Genomic DNA, 17467 nt, shown 5'->3' with positions numbered 1-17467 from the left:
CAATGACTTCCACCAGAAAATTTGGAAACGGATGAAAGCTTTAAATCAAAATATTCTGATCAATTATTAATGATATTCTACTCCGTAGATAAGATCGAGTGATTGACCAAAATTAAAGACAGCCAATCGTCCCATACATACATATATATATATATATATTCAAAGCTTTCAAAAACTAATACATATTCCTCAACAAGCCAATGCTATAAAGATTTGTGTACAGTCACATCAACCATAAAGTATTGGCATAGGGGGGGCCAACCCAAGTTTGGACGAAGGAAAGGTTTTCAGAAATTTAACAGGAAAAAGAAAATAATAGTACTAATAGAGTGTGTGTAAATACATAGCTTATGTGTAGGTTAATGGCAGTGGCCCCATTTCTGAATCTGCCACTTGTAAAGATGGGTGACGACAAGATTGACAATCCAATTTGGAACCATTTTATCCAGCATGAGGATTTTGATCGAAAATTGGAGGTATAAAACATGGGGTGATGTTAAATTTTTGTGAAGCAAATGCAAAAGAAAATAAACAAACCAACACTATAAAAGAATTCAGATTATAAAAAGGTAGAGATAGCGACCCTTTACCCTTTTTAACAAATCGATAATATTATAACAAAGTGCAAAGAGAGGCGCCCCCCGCCGCTTGAATTATTGTAATATATATATTTTCCTTTTCAGCATTTCCCCAACTTATGGTTCTAGTATTCTGCACCCACAAAAGGAGCTAACTTGTTTCTTATACATTGATTTTCCCAGTTTTAGAAGTTGCTTAGCATGGATGTTATAGCAAATCCCATGGCTGAAACCCTCAAAAAGGGGTTTTGGAATTTGTAATCTTGGATCGAATTTTGCCCTGGAAATACTTCTTCCTGGCTTGTTTAATCTATATATTACATATGCCATGGCCTTCGGCCCCGTACTGGTTAGTCCAATCATGGATCATTCGTCCCATAATTTGGCCTCCTATGTTTGTCGGCAAACAGTGGCTTTGAGATTTGAAAAGCTCCCCACATGGAAGAGAAGATAAAAAGGTGAAGACAAAGGACGAAGAGGGGGGGGCGGTCTGAACAGGAAACGAAGGAAGGGTAAAAGATCACAAAAACGATCTCTAGTACAAGTTAAAATTTCAATAACAGTGAAGACTAATTACAGAAGTTTAGGTAGCTTATAATATTGACAATTTTTTTTTTTTTGGTTTTGGCTCTAGAAAAACTTTTATCATATATACTAAAGTATAGGAAAAAGGTTTCATCTATAAAAGAAAAAAGGGGTTGGGGGAAAAGAGAGGAAAAAGACCTACTAAATAGTTTACTGGATGAAGCTGATAAAAATGAACTGCAATTCTGACATGCCAAAGGGATCAATTGAAATAGATTGAATTCCAATGATATCTATCCAACTACTGTTACCTTTTTGTTGGCCCCAGATGGTGGGACTGGAAAAAGCACAAAAAAATAAAAAATTAAAAAAAAATTGGAGAGAGGAACATAAAATGGAAAAATGGGATTTGATTACTCCAGGAGCGGATGATGAAGCCTAGCTGAACTGAAATTCCACCAGCAATAAATCCAGACAATAAATAGGTCAAACTCTACTGTTAATTTAGCTTTACAGGATGCTGTTGGCACCATCTAATAATCATCTTGTAAGAGAACAAAAATGCTTGAAAGACATGCCTCCTCCTCTACTTCCAAAGCCCACTTTGTTAGTGCAAGCTAGCAAGTGCAACTGCAATTATAATTATTCTATGGTGGAAAAAGCTATGTGGGTCTATTATTCCTTACACCTCAAAGTCACTTTGAGTTTCAATAAACAATTTCTGTCTTCTTTTTCTTCTTCTTTTTTTTTTAAATAAATAAAAATAAACAAATTTCATTTCAATTGATGGGGATATTTCATTGTGATTCCCTGCGCCATGAATATTTATGGGCTCTAGCATATTAAAGCATGATCATGTGGCCTCCCCTTTTGATTTGGATTGTGGAACCTCGCATATATACACGAAGGTTTGATCATGTGCTCTGATCTATCACTTATCAATGAAGTGTCCCCTTTCATGAAAATAGTGTACATATAAAGAAAGAATGGTACTGATTTGATTTTATCTTTGGCTTTAGACGTATCAAAATTGACTGAATTTTTCCTTCTTTCTTTTTTGATTTAATCCACAGATTTTGATTGCTCAGTAAGGGAAATTCTTGGCTAGAATTAAACTTCCCTTCCCTTTCTCTTATTGAAAAACAAGACGTTTGCTCTGAGATTTTATGTTAACAAAAAGACTTTCCCTTGTTTTCAAATATGAAGGCTAATTACGTACGGATCAAAGACCCTCTAGTACTAAACAAAATTATTATCAAAGTTATGTAAACACAATTTGAATAACCCTTTGGAAATCTGAAATTATATTATTTATCATAATTAAAGAAAACGACATGTCAAATTCTAAGTTATCCACCATTGGAAAGCGACGAAGGACTTGCATCATTCATCACTCCAAAATGATGAGCAAACACACCTATGAATTACCCTATCTTGATAAAAACCAAATTATGGGCAAAATGTTAACATGGTGATTATTCTCCCACTGGCAGTATCATATCACAATCACCATATATAGAATCAAAATCTTATTCAATATTTCACATACAAAATTATGCTAAGTTGCTCAATAGTACAAGTAAGATCTCTATCATCTCTAAGTAAAACATCCTCTCAAATTTTTTCCCTTGGGATATTATAAGTAATAACTCTTCCACCCTCCCCCACTAAGGCACTAACAAAAACAAAATCCCACAAATTCTCTCTCAGCATTTACAAAATTACAACTTCCAAGAGATTTGTCACTTGAATTACACTTAAAAATCTGGTAACTGTGGCAAAGCATCCAGACCCAAGATCCCACAACTGTGTTATAAGAATTATCACCACAATTTCCAAATTACAGCTCAATTTTTTTTTTTGTTCTCTTGCATTATTTTGCCTCTATGCCTATATATACAAGGCTCAAAGAAAATTAAAGGGGCAGAAGAGAAATGTAGAGAAAGGAAAACGAGAAAAGGAATAGGAAGTTGTTCCTCTTGAACCCTAATGGATGGATGTACCTTTTTTTTTTCTTTCTAAAAATGAATCATATGAAAATATGAAGAAAATTGTAAACCCCATTTTTTTACAATCCATAATAGAGCGTACTTCAACTCATCAAGCATCGTTCGGCGTCTCGGAGATGCTCTCTAAGTGTGGTCTCCACACCCCAACTCGGCCTCTTCTTCGATCCCTTTGCGTTGACAACTTCTCTGAAAGTATCTCACTCAAGTACTGATCCGATATCAAAAGATTCGACATTGAAATACTGTTGTTCTTGTTGGCGTTGCTCATGCTTCGGCTGTGACGGTGCTGTCGGCTGTGGCTGTTGCTGTTGCCGCCGTTGCTGTTTCTGTTGTTGTTGCTGCTGCTGTTGCTGTTGTCAAGACTCTCTCTTTTTTTCTTCTTGGTTGTCGAGGAAGATTTTGATCGGGTTTTTTGGGGTGTTGAAGGGACTGGCATGAGGAAATAAATCTTCCCACGTTGGAGCTCTGCGTCTGGTGGGACGATGACGATTTTCGGGACCATGCCATCATCGGCAGGAGACGAGGGTTTCTTTAACACGTGTTTAGGGTGAGCCTTCATGATCTCGCTGGCTTTGATGGTGCCGCTGATTTCTTCCACGCGGCCATTGGAGTGTACTATGCGAATCACATCGAGTGCTCCGCAGGGAAGAATGCAAGAGATGCAGCACCGGATGGTGTTCTTCATGGCTCTTCTCTCCCTCGGTATCGGTCTCTCATAGAGAGAAGAAGGAGGAGGAGGAGAAAGTTGAGATGAAAGGGAGGGAGGATGTAAGTGATGGAAAGAGAGAAATATAAGAAGAGAAAGAGAAGTCTCTTTTTCTTTTGCCTTAGCTAACTCAAAAGAGAGTGGGAATCAGTCACATAAAAGAAAAAAAAATAAAATTTGCACCAAATGATGTTTTTATTATATACTCTTAGCTTTTTCTTTTTTTTTTTTCTTTGGGTTCCTTTTTCTCTGCTTTTTTGAGGGAATTTTTTCTTCACTTGCTTAGGATGAAATCTATGGCATGAATAATTGCACCTCACTCTGTACTTTGCCTTTTGGATCCATCATTTAGGGCCCCCATCTTCCTTCCCTTCAATAAGATCAATAATTTTTGGGTTTTTGGTTTTGCAAGGTTGGAGGGCTTAGGGCTGACACATGTTGCTGCATGATTGGGACTGCCAACTAAGCCAGGACAAGACCCTCCTGCCAGGTGGTGGCCTAGGACACTTGCTTCAATCAGCTTGTGACACGTGTAATTTCCAAGGCCGAAACTGCCCCTGATATTAGGTGAGGAGGGTATTGGTGTGGGGCCATTGAGTGAGTGAGAGAGAGGGAGGCCTTGTTTGCAGTTAAATTGGGCATCGTGTGAAGGGGGGGTGGGGAATTGGGTTATAGGGAAATCTTCTTTTGAGAGGGGGTTGTGATCTTCCAATATCCCCAAGCAAGATCATGTGGGTTGTGGCTTTCATTGGAAAGCGAGGTTTAGATGGTAGAGTTCTTTCACTTTATCCTTCCTCCCCTTTGTGGTTTTTAGGGTCTTTTTTGAAGTGCTTTGACTCAACTGCTCTGGTAATTGTCTAACTACTTGGACCTTTTTGCTACTATGAATTGTAGCCAGCCCCACTTGCACTTTGCCACACACCAATTAATCCCAATTCCTAACTCCTTAGCTCATTTCTTGATTTAACTTCCAAAATCTTCATGTGAGAGTGATTGTCTTGAGTTCCCCTTTCACATACAGTAGTTTAAAAGATTCTTTTGCAAGTAACCATGAAAATTTCAAAAAGCTACATCATGACCACCAAAAAGTAAAAAAAAAAAAAAATCGAGCTAATCCCTTGAAAGAGGATATTAAATTGGCTTTGATTTGATGTGCATATTTTCATTTTCACTAGGGGCCAACCAATTAAGTGTTGTGACCACATTGAGGATTTGCCACAAGAAAACAAGGTAGTTAAAAACTGTTTAAATGGTTTGATTGCCTGTTAATTTGAGTAATGTCCCATCCAAGCTGTGGCCCGCCAATTAAATGGTTCAGATGTAGATGTTAGTGGGCAACATGTGATAGTATGGAGAGAAGAGGGTCCATTGAATTTTGAAGGGTTTTGGTATTGTATTGCACCCTATCAAAGAATCTTGCCCCAAACCCTTCCCTCTCTTGTTGATTGCTGAATTAGCTCACCAAATCCATTGTCTCTTTTTTTCTCATGAGAACTTATTTGACTGTCCTACCATACTTTAAGACCCTTTAATCACCTTAACTATGATTAAACAAATTACTAGATGTTAAAATATGGGTCCCTTCAAATTAAACATCAATCACATTGGGCAAAAAGACTGTACTTTTAGTCATGTGCTCTTTTGGACCAAATTCCTTTTCTTCACTTAAACTAATCAATTCATATTCAAGATTGATTTAATTCACATCTCCTTTGCCTTTCCCCCCTTATTATGTTTTCATTTTTATTCCAAAAATACCATTTGAGTATACTACACATAGAACAAATTTTTTTCTTATCAAATGGTTTAAAAAAAATATAGAGATAAAAAAAATTAGTCAAATTATGCTTTTAGTCTCTCTCTATGAAAAATGTAAATTTAATCACTCTACAATAATTTGTATAAATTGATTTTTTACATTTTTTTCAAATTTGTTAACATCAATTCAAATTTTAATTTTGTTAACTACACTTTCTAAAGTTTGACCAAGTTGACACGACATTGATTAAGATGACGTTAGTGATGGAAGAAATGAGGCGTTATAGGGTCCTTGTCCTCTTAAAAATTTTAAAATTTCATAATATATTTTATTTTTTTTTAATTTTATAATTTTACGCTTATAATAATTTTTTTGTCTAGTGAGATGTTTTCACAGCAATTAGTTATCTACTAATTTTAATAGATTTAATAACTAAAATAAAACATATTACAATAGAATTATTTTTCAAACCCTAATGTCCTAAGATCTCATGATTGACTTACTTTTTATTCACTCCTTAAATGTGAAATTTTAACTCTATTATTGAATGACGTGATACTTTTATATTGATATGATATTAATTATATATTAATCTAATATTAATTATGCTGACGTGATATTGATTAAACCGATAATATTTTTTTTTTCACATTTGTTACATAATTTTGTATTTTTGTTTCGATATTTTGTTACCTACCAATAAATTTTGCCTCGAGGAAAGGCATGAAGATAAGTATTAAATAATGGGGTCAAATGAAACCGAACCTCATCAATGAGGTTGTTTAGGAAAACTCCAATTCTGGCCGACTTGACTTCAACACCATTTCTAAACTTGCGGGTCTTTGTTTATTAATTCCATATATAAAAAGAAGAGTACAAAAGAGTTCATGAATTAAATGTTGCTTGCTATTATTTATTACGACTACTTGCTTTAGTCTTGTTTAAAACTCTATTGTCCTTTCTAAGTACCAGCATAGTATTAATAGACTCATTCTTGTAGTACTTAATACCAAAAAATAGAGCAGAAAAAAACCTAATTATAAAGGCATATATAATTTTGTTTTTTTTCTTCTTTTTTAATTTCTTTGAGGATTGGGTTTGGGTAAATATTTTCGGTGGATAGCTGTTTCTTTCATGACATCGTTTTTTCGAGTGAAAATTATAATGCTTATATGAGTTTTTAATTTTTTTTTTATGATTTTAGACTTGACTCGACATTTTCGTAATCTCTCCTTCATTATATATAAAATCATGATTTAAAAAAAAAACCATAAATATGTAAATTTTCACTCACCTTGTTAAAAATTTACATTTTAAATAGTATCGACTAGAGGGCACCGATACTCGAACGTAATACTTCTAAATATCAAGGCAAAGAAATTAGTAGATTGAAGTAAACCCGTTAGGGCAGAGTTTCCTCTGAGCCCAATATAAAGAGTGAGGCCAACCCAAAAATTGGGCGAGTGAGTTTAGGGGACAATGCAGTTGGGGCAGGCAGGCATCAGCAAGTGTACTGTTCCAGGCTGTTGTGTACTGCCGATTTCAAACCGGACAGGCCAGCTTCCCCTGATCGCTCCTTCGGTCGCCCTCCTCGCTCCACGTCTAGCACCCCACAAAATTTGAAGGCAAAGGGCCCTTCTAACTCCTTAACAACAACCTACAAAATTCATACTTGAGTGACTGCCCAAAAGACATTGAATTTATACCTAAAACAATCACTACTTTAAGAGACCTAATTTATTGTTTTCTCATTCTAAGAAATCCCCTGAGACAGGTTGCATGATTGTTGAAACTTTATTACTCTGTCGCACCACAACATTTTTTACCATACAACCCATAGTGAGTTTTGGTATTTATGGGCATAATTTTTCTTTGAAAGTAAAGGTATAATATTTGAAAAAACCTTGAATTATTTTAAAAGAATTGAGCGCTTTTATTATTTCTTCTATTATGATTAATTAAATTCTTAAGTTTTTATTTTTGATAAAATATACTCTTTTTATTAATCATTGACTAATTATTATTAATTAAAATATTATTTATCATTTTATATTCACATAGTATTAATATGATAATGACGTGACTTGATATAGAAAATCAAAATATCATACAATCATGTTATTATATTATATTATAATCTATTATGATATGTTAGCACCACTAATAATTGTTGATCAATTATTAGTTAATATTTTTAAATAGTTTAAAAATTTTTTAATTATTATATTATTAAAATTCAAGGATATTTACTTTTTAGCTCTGATCGGTCACCAAAGTTAGCCCCAAATCTGGCCCATTTGCTATAAAAGACATTTGTTGAGCCCAAGTTTGTTCTACAGAATCTGGCCAATTCTCAGGTTTTAATCCAATTGAGCCCAGAGAAAAGGCAATTCCCGGGACAGCTTTGTAAAGTTGAGCTGCAATTCTGCAACCAACCTCATCCAAAACCTAGAAAAACCAAATCTATACCCACCAAAATATCAAATCCCGGAAGAAAGTCCCCATCTTTTCTGCTTCGCTGTACGGTCAACACTCCGGATACTGAATATCAACGATGCCTGTTTTCAAAACCCCGTTCAATGGCTACTCTGTTAAGTTCTCGCCCTTTTACGAGTCCCGTTTGGCCGTAGCAACCGCCCAAAACTTCGGCATATTAGGCAACGGTCGTGTCCACGTCATCGACCTGTCCCCGAGCTCCCCAGTCATCAACGAACTCATCGCCTTCGACACCGCCGACGGAGTCTATGACGTCGCTTGGTCCGAATCGCACGACTCGGTCCTCGTCGCCGCCATCGCCGATGGCTCCATAAAAATCTACGACACCGCCCTCCCTCCTCACTCCAACCCTCTCCGCTCCCTCAAAGAACACGCCCGTGAAGTCCACGGTCTAGATTACAACCCCACGCGGCGCGACTCATTCCTCTCCGCTTCATGGGACGATTCCGTCAAGCTCTGGACCCTCGACCGCCCTGGTTCCCTCCGCACTTTTCGGGAACATGCGTACTGCGTGTATTCCGCCTCGTGGAACCCCAAACACGCCGATGTTTTCGCCTCGGCTTCAGGTGACTGTACGGTAAGAATCTGGGACGTTAGAGAACCCGGTTCAACGATGATAATCCCGGGTCACGAACACGAAATCTTGTCTTGTGATTGGAATAAGTATGATGATTGTTTGATTGCTAGTGCAAGTGTAGATAAGAGCATTAAAATCTGGGATGTTAGGAATTATAGGGTGCCGGTTTCAGTTCTTAATGGTCACGGTTATGCTGTTAGGAAGATTAAGTTTTCGCCGCATAGGAGGAATTTGATTGTGTCTTGTTCGTATGATATGACGGTTTGTTTGTGGGATTTTATGGTGGAAGATGCACTTGTTGGAAGGTATGATCATCATACAGAGTTCGCAGTTGGGGTGGACCTGAGTGTGCTTGTTGATGGACTCATGGCTAGTACTGGCTGGGATGAGCTTGTTTATGTTTGGCAACAGGGAATGGACCCCAGAGCTTAAAAAGGAAAGTCTTTACATCTTTCTCTTTTATTTGGTTTGGTTTTGGTATAATTCATTATCATAATTAGAATGAACACTGGAGTGGTTTTGATCTTTGAATAGGTAGAAACTGATGAATGATATACTTGGGAGGGGATTGATAATGGGGCATGATGGTGTTGTTGTAGTTAATTGTAATTTGGTATACCTATGTCATGCCTTTCCAGAATTGCATTTGTTCTTGATGAATAACTTATCCTTACTGTATTGAATATCAATCCCCTGTATATCAATTCTAATAAAGCAAAGAAGTTTATATTTTACCTTACACATTTATTTTGAGTTTTCTTCTTTGTTTTACAACTATTTGTGCAACATTTACTCTATGTCATTCTATTAAACCAAATGCAGCTTTATCTCAAGAATGAGAATAGGGGAGGAATGGTTATTCCATTTCCCCCAACCAAGCATGTCCTATGTTCTTTAGGGCTTGCAAGTTGCCATCCTTTCTAGTTTCTGTTTCATGGCATATGTTTCTCACAAATGATAGAAAGGGAGCGTTTCATATCATGGCTGCAGATGGAGAGTCCTGTGTACAAACTATACTCCCATGTCTAAAGAAGTACTATTTGGTACCTCTACCTTTTCAAGTGAGTCGTTTATATGTTAGAGACTGTGAGACTTTAGAGTGTTGATACTGGTTTTTAATGTCTCTGACCGTGGTTAGCATTCACAACTTGTTTCGAATCTGTAAGGCAAATTATACACCATAAGCAAGTGTAGAACTTTCATCTTGCATTTAATCTATATCAAAATATACAAAGAAGGAGTGAAGAGCTGCTCAAACCATTTTTGCCTTGGGTTGGGTTGGGTTGTATAAGATTTATGAGGAGCCATCCTCCCCTGATGTCTGGTCTTGCTAGTGTCAATGGACAGCATTTTATCTGGTAAATAAATTTGGAAGATCACAACTCTTAGAAGAAACCTATCCTCATTTACCTTTTTGGCTTTGACTTCCAACTTCTTTACCTAGAGTCAGATGTGTATGTGTGTGTGTGTGTGTGTGTGTGTGTGCGCTTAGAAGAAACCTATCCTCATTTACCTTTTTGGCTTTGACTTCCAACTTCTTTACCTAGAGTCAGATGTGTGTGTGTGTGTGTGTGTGTGTTGAGGTAGTCCACATGTAGGGGTCCATCGGCTACTGCCTAAACAGCCAAGCAAAGTATTCTAGGGCAGTTAGAATACTTTCCAGAAATAAAGTTTTCCTGGTTGATTACTTGTTCATCAAGTAGGTGTAGTTTTAAGACTTTACTTTTCTTGTAATCAAAAGAAGTCTAGGTTAGATACTTCCATATTTACTTTTACTTGCACACCAAGTTTAGGTCAAGTAGGTTATTATAAATAACATCTTTAGAAGTCATTATGGGGCGTTCAAATCAAGTTTGTCGAATCAAGTAATTTACTTTTGTGCTTAGATCTTAGGTACTTTGTTTTTATCTCATGAGAGCAATAATATTTATTTATTTTCACCAATCTCTTTTTTCATATTTGTTTTCTTTATGTTTATGTGCCAATATTCAAGAATCCTTGTTAAAGTTTGCTTAGTCTTACGTACATAAGGTCAAAGCGTCGCACATAACTTGACTAAAGTTCTAAGCTCGTGATAGTTGGTTTTAGAGGCACGCTTTTTAAAGTTAGGTATCACATGGTTTGAAGATTGAGAGAGAGAATGACATCAATTGGTGACCAAAGCACGTCTTGCTTGAACTTTTTGGTTCAAGATGGTGTGAGCGTTGCAAACAGGGAAACTACGTATACACGTGCCACGGAGCGTTATGAGTCTAAGGACATCTTGCAAGTATTGGATAATCGTGTATCTCGCAGTGAGATGGTTATCAATCATGAGGTGTGGAGCAACTTCGAATGGGTCAAAGATAGCATCGAGCAACTGGGGTCAATAGCTATAAGCTTCGCAAAGGATGGCACAACACGGGGGATTCGTGAATTCATCACAATGTGAGGTTAGATGAATTGATGATAGACAAGTACTCAAAAGATGTGTTTTGCGATTTCCTTATGGGACAAAAGAGATTTGATTCACTGAGTTTTAACACTACTTACGCGTCAAGCTCAAATCTTGTATGTGTCGCAAACGGAGGCATTGCACACATAAGAGCTATGTACTTGGATGACACTGGCTAGTTGCGAGCTAGAAATCCACATGGCAAAACACATCCTAATTAAGAAGTGTTCCTCGATATGGTTAGAGAAAAATTGCCTTCAACACACCCACGACTCTTGTGGGGAATTCGATGAAGACTTGTGGTGGAGAGAAACCATGAGGGCGTTGCCTAAATCAAGTGGAGGAGAATGTCACAGTTTGCAGATTCGTGAACAATCCAACTCACGTAGACTGTTGAGCCAACCACATGCAAGGGTCCATCAGTTGTCGTCTCCAAAAATAAAGTTTTTCTTGTTGATTACTTGCTCATCAAGTAAGTGTAGTTTTAGAACTTTACTTTTCTTGTATTTCAAAAAAGTTTAGGTTAGGTACTTTCATATTTATTTTTATTTGCATACTAAATTTAGGTCAAGTAGGTTATTATAAATAGCACCTATAGGAGTTATTGTAAGGTAATCAAATCATGTTTGCTGAATCAAGCAATTTACTTTTGTGTTTAGATCTTAGGTATTTTGTTTTCTCTCATTGGAGTGATAATACTTATTTGTCCTTCCCAATCTCTTTTTTCATATTTATTTATTTTGCGTTTCTGCGTCAATATTCAAGAATCCTCATTAAGGCAGACTTAATCTTACGTACATAAAGCTAAAGCGTTACACGAAACTTGGTTAAAGTTTCAAACTCTTGACATGGGGTGTCAGGTTGTACATATTAAAATTAAAGTATATCTCATTGTTAGATCATTCAAGGAAAGCTATTAAGACCAGGGATCAATGACTTGATGGTGCTTGGAAGGGTTTTGAAGAAGTCCTAGATAAGAGGTTAGGAGTTTAAGTTTTAGGATATGTTCTTGTTAGTTAAGACGTGAGAAGGCTTTACGGTACTAACCTGTTTATTATTATAAAATTAACATTACCATACATAGAATTGGCTTTAACCTTGAAAAATTATTCCCCCTGTTTAACCATTAATAGGTTGATGTTTTGATGGCTAATCAAAGTGCAGCATCACATTTTGTAATCCATTGTGTCTATTAGTGTCACAAGTGAAGGAGATTGATGAATTCACACTGTTGGGAAAATTTGTGAAGCAACAACTTGAGTGTTATTCAATTTTTGTCTTATATGTATACTTATTAAAAGAGTCATCGATTCTTGCAGACAATGTTCCTTTGGAAATATGAATCTGTATAGATGCTATTTTGGGAAGCTTTTGTTACAAGATGCCTAGCACAACAATGAGATTGTTCTCGTTTTTAGGAAAGCAATTTGAGAACAATTAACAATATCTATCTACGAGACATAAGTACTCTTACAAATTGCTTTTTTGGTAGAAGATATGCAAAATCTAATATGAGTGAGTTTATGGCAGTGAGTTGTATAGCACATCATCCAAGAGGACAAAGAAAACATGGAAAGTTTATCTAACAATGGAATTGATTGTGGCAAACATGATCCAAACTCGAGGATATGGAAAGTTTATTCCAACTCTAGGACAATTGATGTCAAAAGAAGTGGAAAACAATTTTGTTAAATTCCCAGGTTATCTTAATTTGAATTTATACCAGGAACCTGGTAGTGCTAGGCACTATGGGTTTTTCTTGGTTCTATCGACTTTTGGGGGTCGATTTTGACAATCTAAACCCTTATGAAATGTCATTGCCAATGAAAAGGGGTGTGGAAATGCGCTCGAGATGTTCAATGCACCGAATTATCTTTGTTTATGGATTTTGACTGTGCTTATCCTTCAAATTGACAACTAGTTGACATGGTATCGTTCGACATTACAACGACACAACTTAATTAAATTCTCATTTCTTACAAGTTATATCAGTCATTTTACTTAAAATGTTGAGTTTTAAGTTTACTAAAATTCTAGATCTTATTTAATTAGGATTCTTATTTGTGTACAACATTGAGTAGTTGTATGGTTTTAAACTTTTTATTCACATAGAGTCTTAATCACATTCTACTTTGGACTTTTATAGTATAAAAGTGGATCTCTAGACTTTAGAATTACAAGTAGTGCTTTGAGAGCTCTAGAGAGGGAACACATTGTAACTTTGTCTTTTGCTCTAGGTGGAGCTAGAGTGGTTTGAGTGAGTTCTTGGGAGGTTATTGAGGAAGAATGTGTAAGGGATCTTGGGTTGGTTTAGAGAACTATAAAAGTCAATTTATTATACTTTAAATTCTCAATAATAAAAGAATAGTTTCATTCCGTGGACGTAGGTAAGAGGTTGAACCACGTAAATTCTTGTGTTTTTTTGTTTGATTGATTTCTCTGAGTTTTATCTTTGTTGTTTCTTGGGCAATTTTCACAACAAACTGGTATAAGAGTTTCGAGTTTACTAAATTCAAGATTCAACAAGAATGTCGAAAGTTATTAGTTCTACGAATTTTTCAATTGAGAAGTTTGATGGGAAGACTAGTTTTACGCACTGACAAAGAATGATAAAAGATTTCCTTGTGCAGCAAGGTGTAATGCGCCCCTTGCTAGAAAAAGAGGGAAGGCAATCAAATGACATGAAGGATGTTTAATGGGTAGAGTTGGAGTAAAGGTGTGTGAGCACTATTCGGCTTTGCATTGAAGATAACGTGTTTAACCATGTTATTGATGAGGATTCTGCTCCAAGATTTTGGGCAAAGTTAGAGAAAATTTACTTGACGAAAAGTCTTTCTAACAAGTTGCAGCTTAGGTGAAAGTTGTATCGCTTAAAGATGAAGGAGAATGGAGACCTCATGAAGCATATGAATGAATTCGATGTGATCATTGATCAGTTGAAAAAGGTTGATATGAAGGTGGAAGAAGAGGAAAAGGCACTTTTGTTCCTAGCTTCGCTTTCAGACTCCTATGAGGTATTTGTGTAATCTTTGATATGTGGGATGGATACAATAACGTTAGAACAAACACAAGCAATGTTAATGTCTCATGAAGTTTGAAAGAAAGTAAAGAAGGGGATAGAGATCCAAGTGGCTTGGCATTGGTAACTGAGGTTCGTAGGAGGAAGTCAATCGCTAAAGGATCTAAAGGTGATAAGTCTAGATTCAACAATATTCAATGCTTTCAATGCAAAGGGTGTGGACATATTAAAAGGAATTGTCCTACAAGAAAGGATGAAAGTAACGAGAACAAAGGTGAGTGTGCTTTCCTTGTTGAAGGTGATGATTGTGATGCCTTTACAATCTCAGAAAATATGAATGCAAATTTTGATTGGTATTTAGATTCTACTTCTGCCACTCATATATGTTATCAAAAAGATTATTTTGATTTACTTTAAGAAGAGTTGGCTGGAAATTTGACTTTGAGTAATAAGTCAATAGTGAAGGTCATGGGACTTGGAGTGGTGAAAATTAAAATGTTTGATAGGGTTGTGTGCTATTTTGATGGTGTGACCTATGTCCTAAAGATGTGTAAGAATCTAAGGGCATGCTTGGTTGGGGGGAATGGAATAGCCATTCCATCTCTATTTTCATTCTTGAGATAAAGCTGCATTTGGTTCAATGGAATGATTATTCTTCAGAATAACCATTCCAAGATAAGCTTGAACAGCCATTACTAAAGCCTCCTTTGGTAATAGCTATTCCAAATTGTTAGGAATAAGAAAAAAAATTGATTAGATAAATATACCCTTTTACAATTTAAAAAATTATCTTATAAAAAATACTAAACCTATTTTTTTCTTTTTCTTCCTCACTCCTCTCTCTAAAGCACAAAAGACAAAATTTTTTACTTCATTTTCAAAAAAAGGGAAATGAAAATATTTAAATATTATTTCATTATAATAAATATTATAAAGCATATTACTTAATATTATTATTTGAATATAATAAATGTAACAAAGAATATTATTTTGTATTATTTAAATTTAATGAAGAATATATTTTATCTTTTAATATTAAATATTATTTAATTATAATAAAAGGTTTAATTATCTTCTAATACAAAATATTATTAAATTATAATAAAAATATGTTTGTATTTTGGTGAAAATATTATTTAATTATAGTAAAAGTTATTTTGATTTTATTGCTCAGAATATTTTTATCTTGTAACAAAATAATTTTTTTAATTTTAATAAAGAGTATTTATTTTTCATCATAGTTCTTTTTGTTTTTTAATTAAAAAATCTTTAAATTTTAATAAAGGGTATTTTTATCATTTACCCATTATTCTTTAACCATTCTTAAAAGATTTCTGCCAACAAAATAATTGAATAAGTAATAATAGCAATTTCTATCTTATTCCATTCTCATGAACCAATCTACATAATAATTATTCTTCTTCTATTCTATTCTATTCCCTTGGAATGACTATTCTATTCTTATTCTATTCTTTTCAGTGAACCAAGCATGCCATAATATCATTAAGTCTGTTAGACTCCAGAGGGTATGAATATTCTGATTGTGATGGAGTAGTAAAAGTCACACAATGCGACATGGTCCTAATGAGGGAGAATTTGCATAATGACTTGTATTGTCTAGAATGTGAGGCCTCGAAAGGATGGGAATAGTGCACAGGGGATGGTAGCTACGAAAGTGAGATTTCATTTGCCAAGGAGGTGCTGAAAGATTCCTATGGTGTAGACGATGGTGAAAGGATGAAAAATGTTGCCAGTAGGAAATTAGATGGGTCGTCGAGGTCCCTTTCCAAAGTCAATTAGTGCCATTGACTTGACGACTACACAGGTGCATTGGCCGTTTTGTAGAATCGAGTGTTGGACCATGCTTGATTTGGTATGTGTAGTCGTGCTAATTATAAAAGCCAATAATATGGAAAGTCTTATGCTTGGAGAGTTGTTTAAGGTGTTAGAAAGTAGGTGGAGTTAGGAAGTTGCAATTAAGTGCAACTGGTGGAAGATGTTTAAGGAGTTTGAATTCAAGTCAAAGGTGGAGATTTATTAAGTTTTAGGTTGACTAGAATTTTAGATCGTATTTGATTAGGATTTTTGTTTGTATACAATATTGAGTAGTTGTATGCTTTTAAACATCTTATTCCACATCGAGTTCTAATCACATTTTACTTTGAATTTTTATACTATAAAAGTAAATCTCTAAGCTTTAGAATTACAAGTAGTGCTTTGAGAGCTCTAGAGAGGGAACACTTTGTAATTCTGTCTTTTGCTCTAGGTGGAGTTAGAGTGGTTTGGGTGAGTGTTCTTAGGAGGCTATTGAGGAATAGTGTGCAAAGGATTTTAGGTTGGTTTGGGGAACCATAAAGGTCAATTTATTGTATTTTAAATTCTCAATAATAGAAGAACAGTTTCACTTCGTGGACGTAAGCAAAAGGTCGAACCACGTAAATTCTTATGTTTTTTTATTTGTTTGATTTTTTTGAGTTTTATCTTTGTTGTTTTTTGGGTAATTTTCACGACATAAAGAAACATACAAATACGTATCAAAGCCAAAGTTGAAGAAGAATCCTTGCAAATCATCTCAAATCTTGTTTAGGGAACTACTTTAATTAATATGCTCAGAGCATTTTGTTCCCTGCCTTTTAAACCTCTCCGGTAAATTTCCTTCCCTTACTTAATTAACTGAACTCCCCACAACTTCTTTTTGCTTGGCTTTCCCTTAACATCTAGGCCAATATTTTGGTTTTACTCATTATGCAATCACTTGTGGTGGGGGGGTACAATTTTTAGAACTAATAACTTTCCCTTTAAAATGTTGCAAATGTTTATCTTAACCATATATACGTGTAGGTTGCAGCATCTTGCAAAAGTATTTAAAAATTTTATCTTATTTTCTCCTTTTAACTCCTTTTTTCTCCACTAGCATTGATCGATCACTCGCTTGTTTGTTCTTTCACCTTTTTAGAAAAAGAAGACAAGTAAGGTTCTTTGTGTTCTCTTCTCTTTAGTGATAACAATAACCCTTTTTTGGCTATTCACTAATGAAGTAGCCTATCTTTGTTTTATATCACCTTCTGTTCACCAACTACCCATATCCTTCTTTTACCAAATCATTCTTTTCCTGCTTTAACTTTAATGCACTTGTATCTTTTCAGCTTTTAGTAAAATTAATCTTAAATTGTTGACAAAATATATTATGCTCTTTAACACCAATACTTGATTTGATGGATCATTTATAATTGAAGTTTTTTTTCAAAGATTAATCAATTAGTTTGAATTCTCTATTACTATTAATTAACTCGTGTATGACATGCGAAGAAATAATAAAATTTAAATAAATACATATATATATATATATATATATATATATATA

General features: G+C 35.1%; 2 protein-coding genes across 2 annotated transcripts; one reads left to right on the top strand and one right to left on the bottom strand.

Annotated features, from left to right (window-relative positions):
* LOC18596686 (probable cytochrome P450 556A1) lies at positions 2618-3996 on the bottom strand. Its single transcript, XM_007025310.2, has one exon. The coding sequence runs from the start codon at positions 3795-3797 to the stop codon at positions 3204-3206; it is 594 nt and encodes a 197-aa protein (XP_007025372.1). The 5' UTR covers positions 3798-3996; the 3' UTR covers positions 2618-3203.
* LOC18596685 (peroxisome biogenesis protein 7) lies at positions 7947-9391 on the top strand. The gene has a single exon (XM_007025309.2). The coding sequence runs from the start codon at positions 8132-8134 to the stop codon at positions 9080-9082; it is 951 nt and encodes a 316-aa protein (XP_007025371.1). The 5' UTR covers positions 7947-8131; the 3' UTR covers positions 9083-9391.

This window comes from Theobroma cacao, chromosome 6 (genome assembly GCF_000208745.1).
Source record: "Theobroma cacao cultivar B97-61/B2 chromosome 6, Criollo_cocoa_genome_V2, whole genome shotgun sequence".
NCBI lineage: Eukaryota > Viridiplantae > Streptophyta > Magnoliopsida > Malvales > Malvaceae > Theobroma > Theobroma cacao.
Note: the sequence above shows the minus strand (reverse complement) of the source record. Positions and strands in the feature narration are given on the sequence as shown.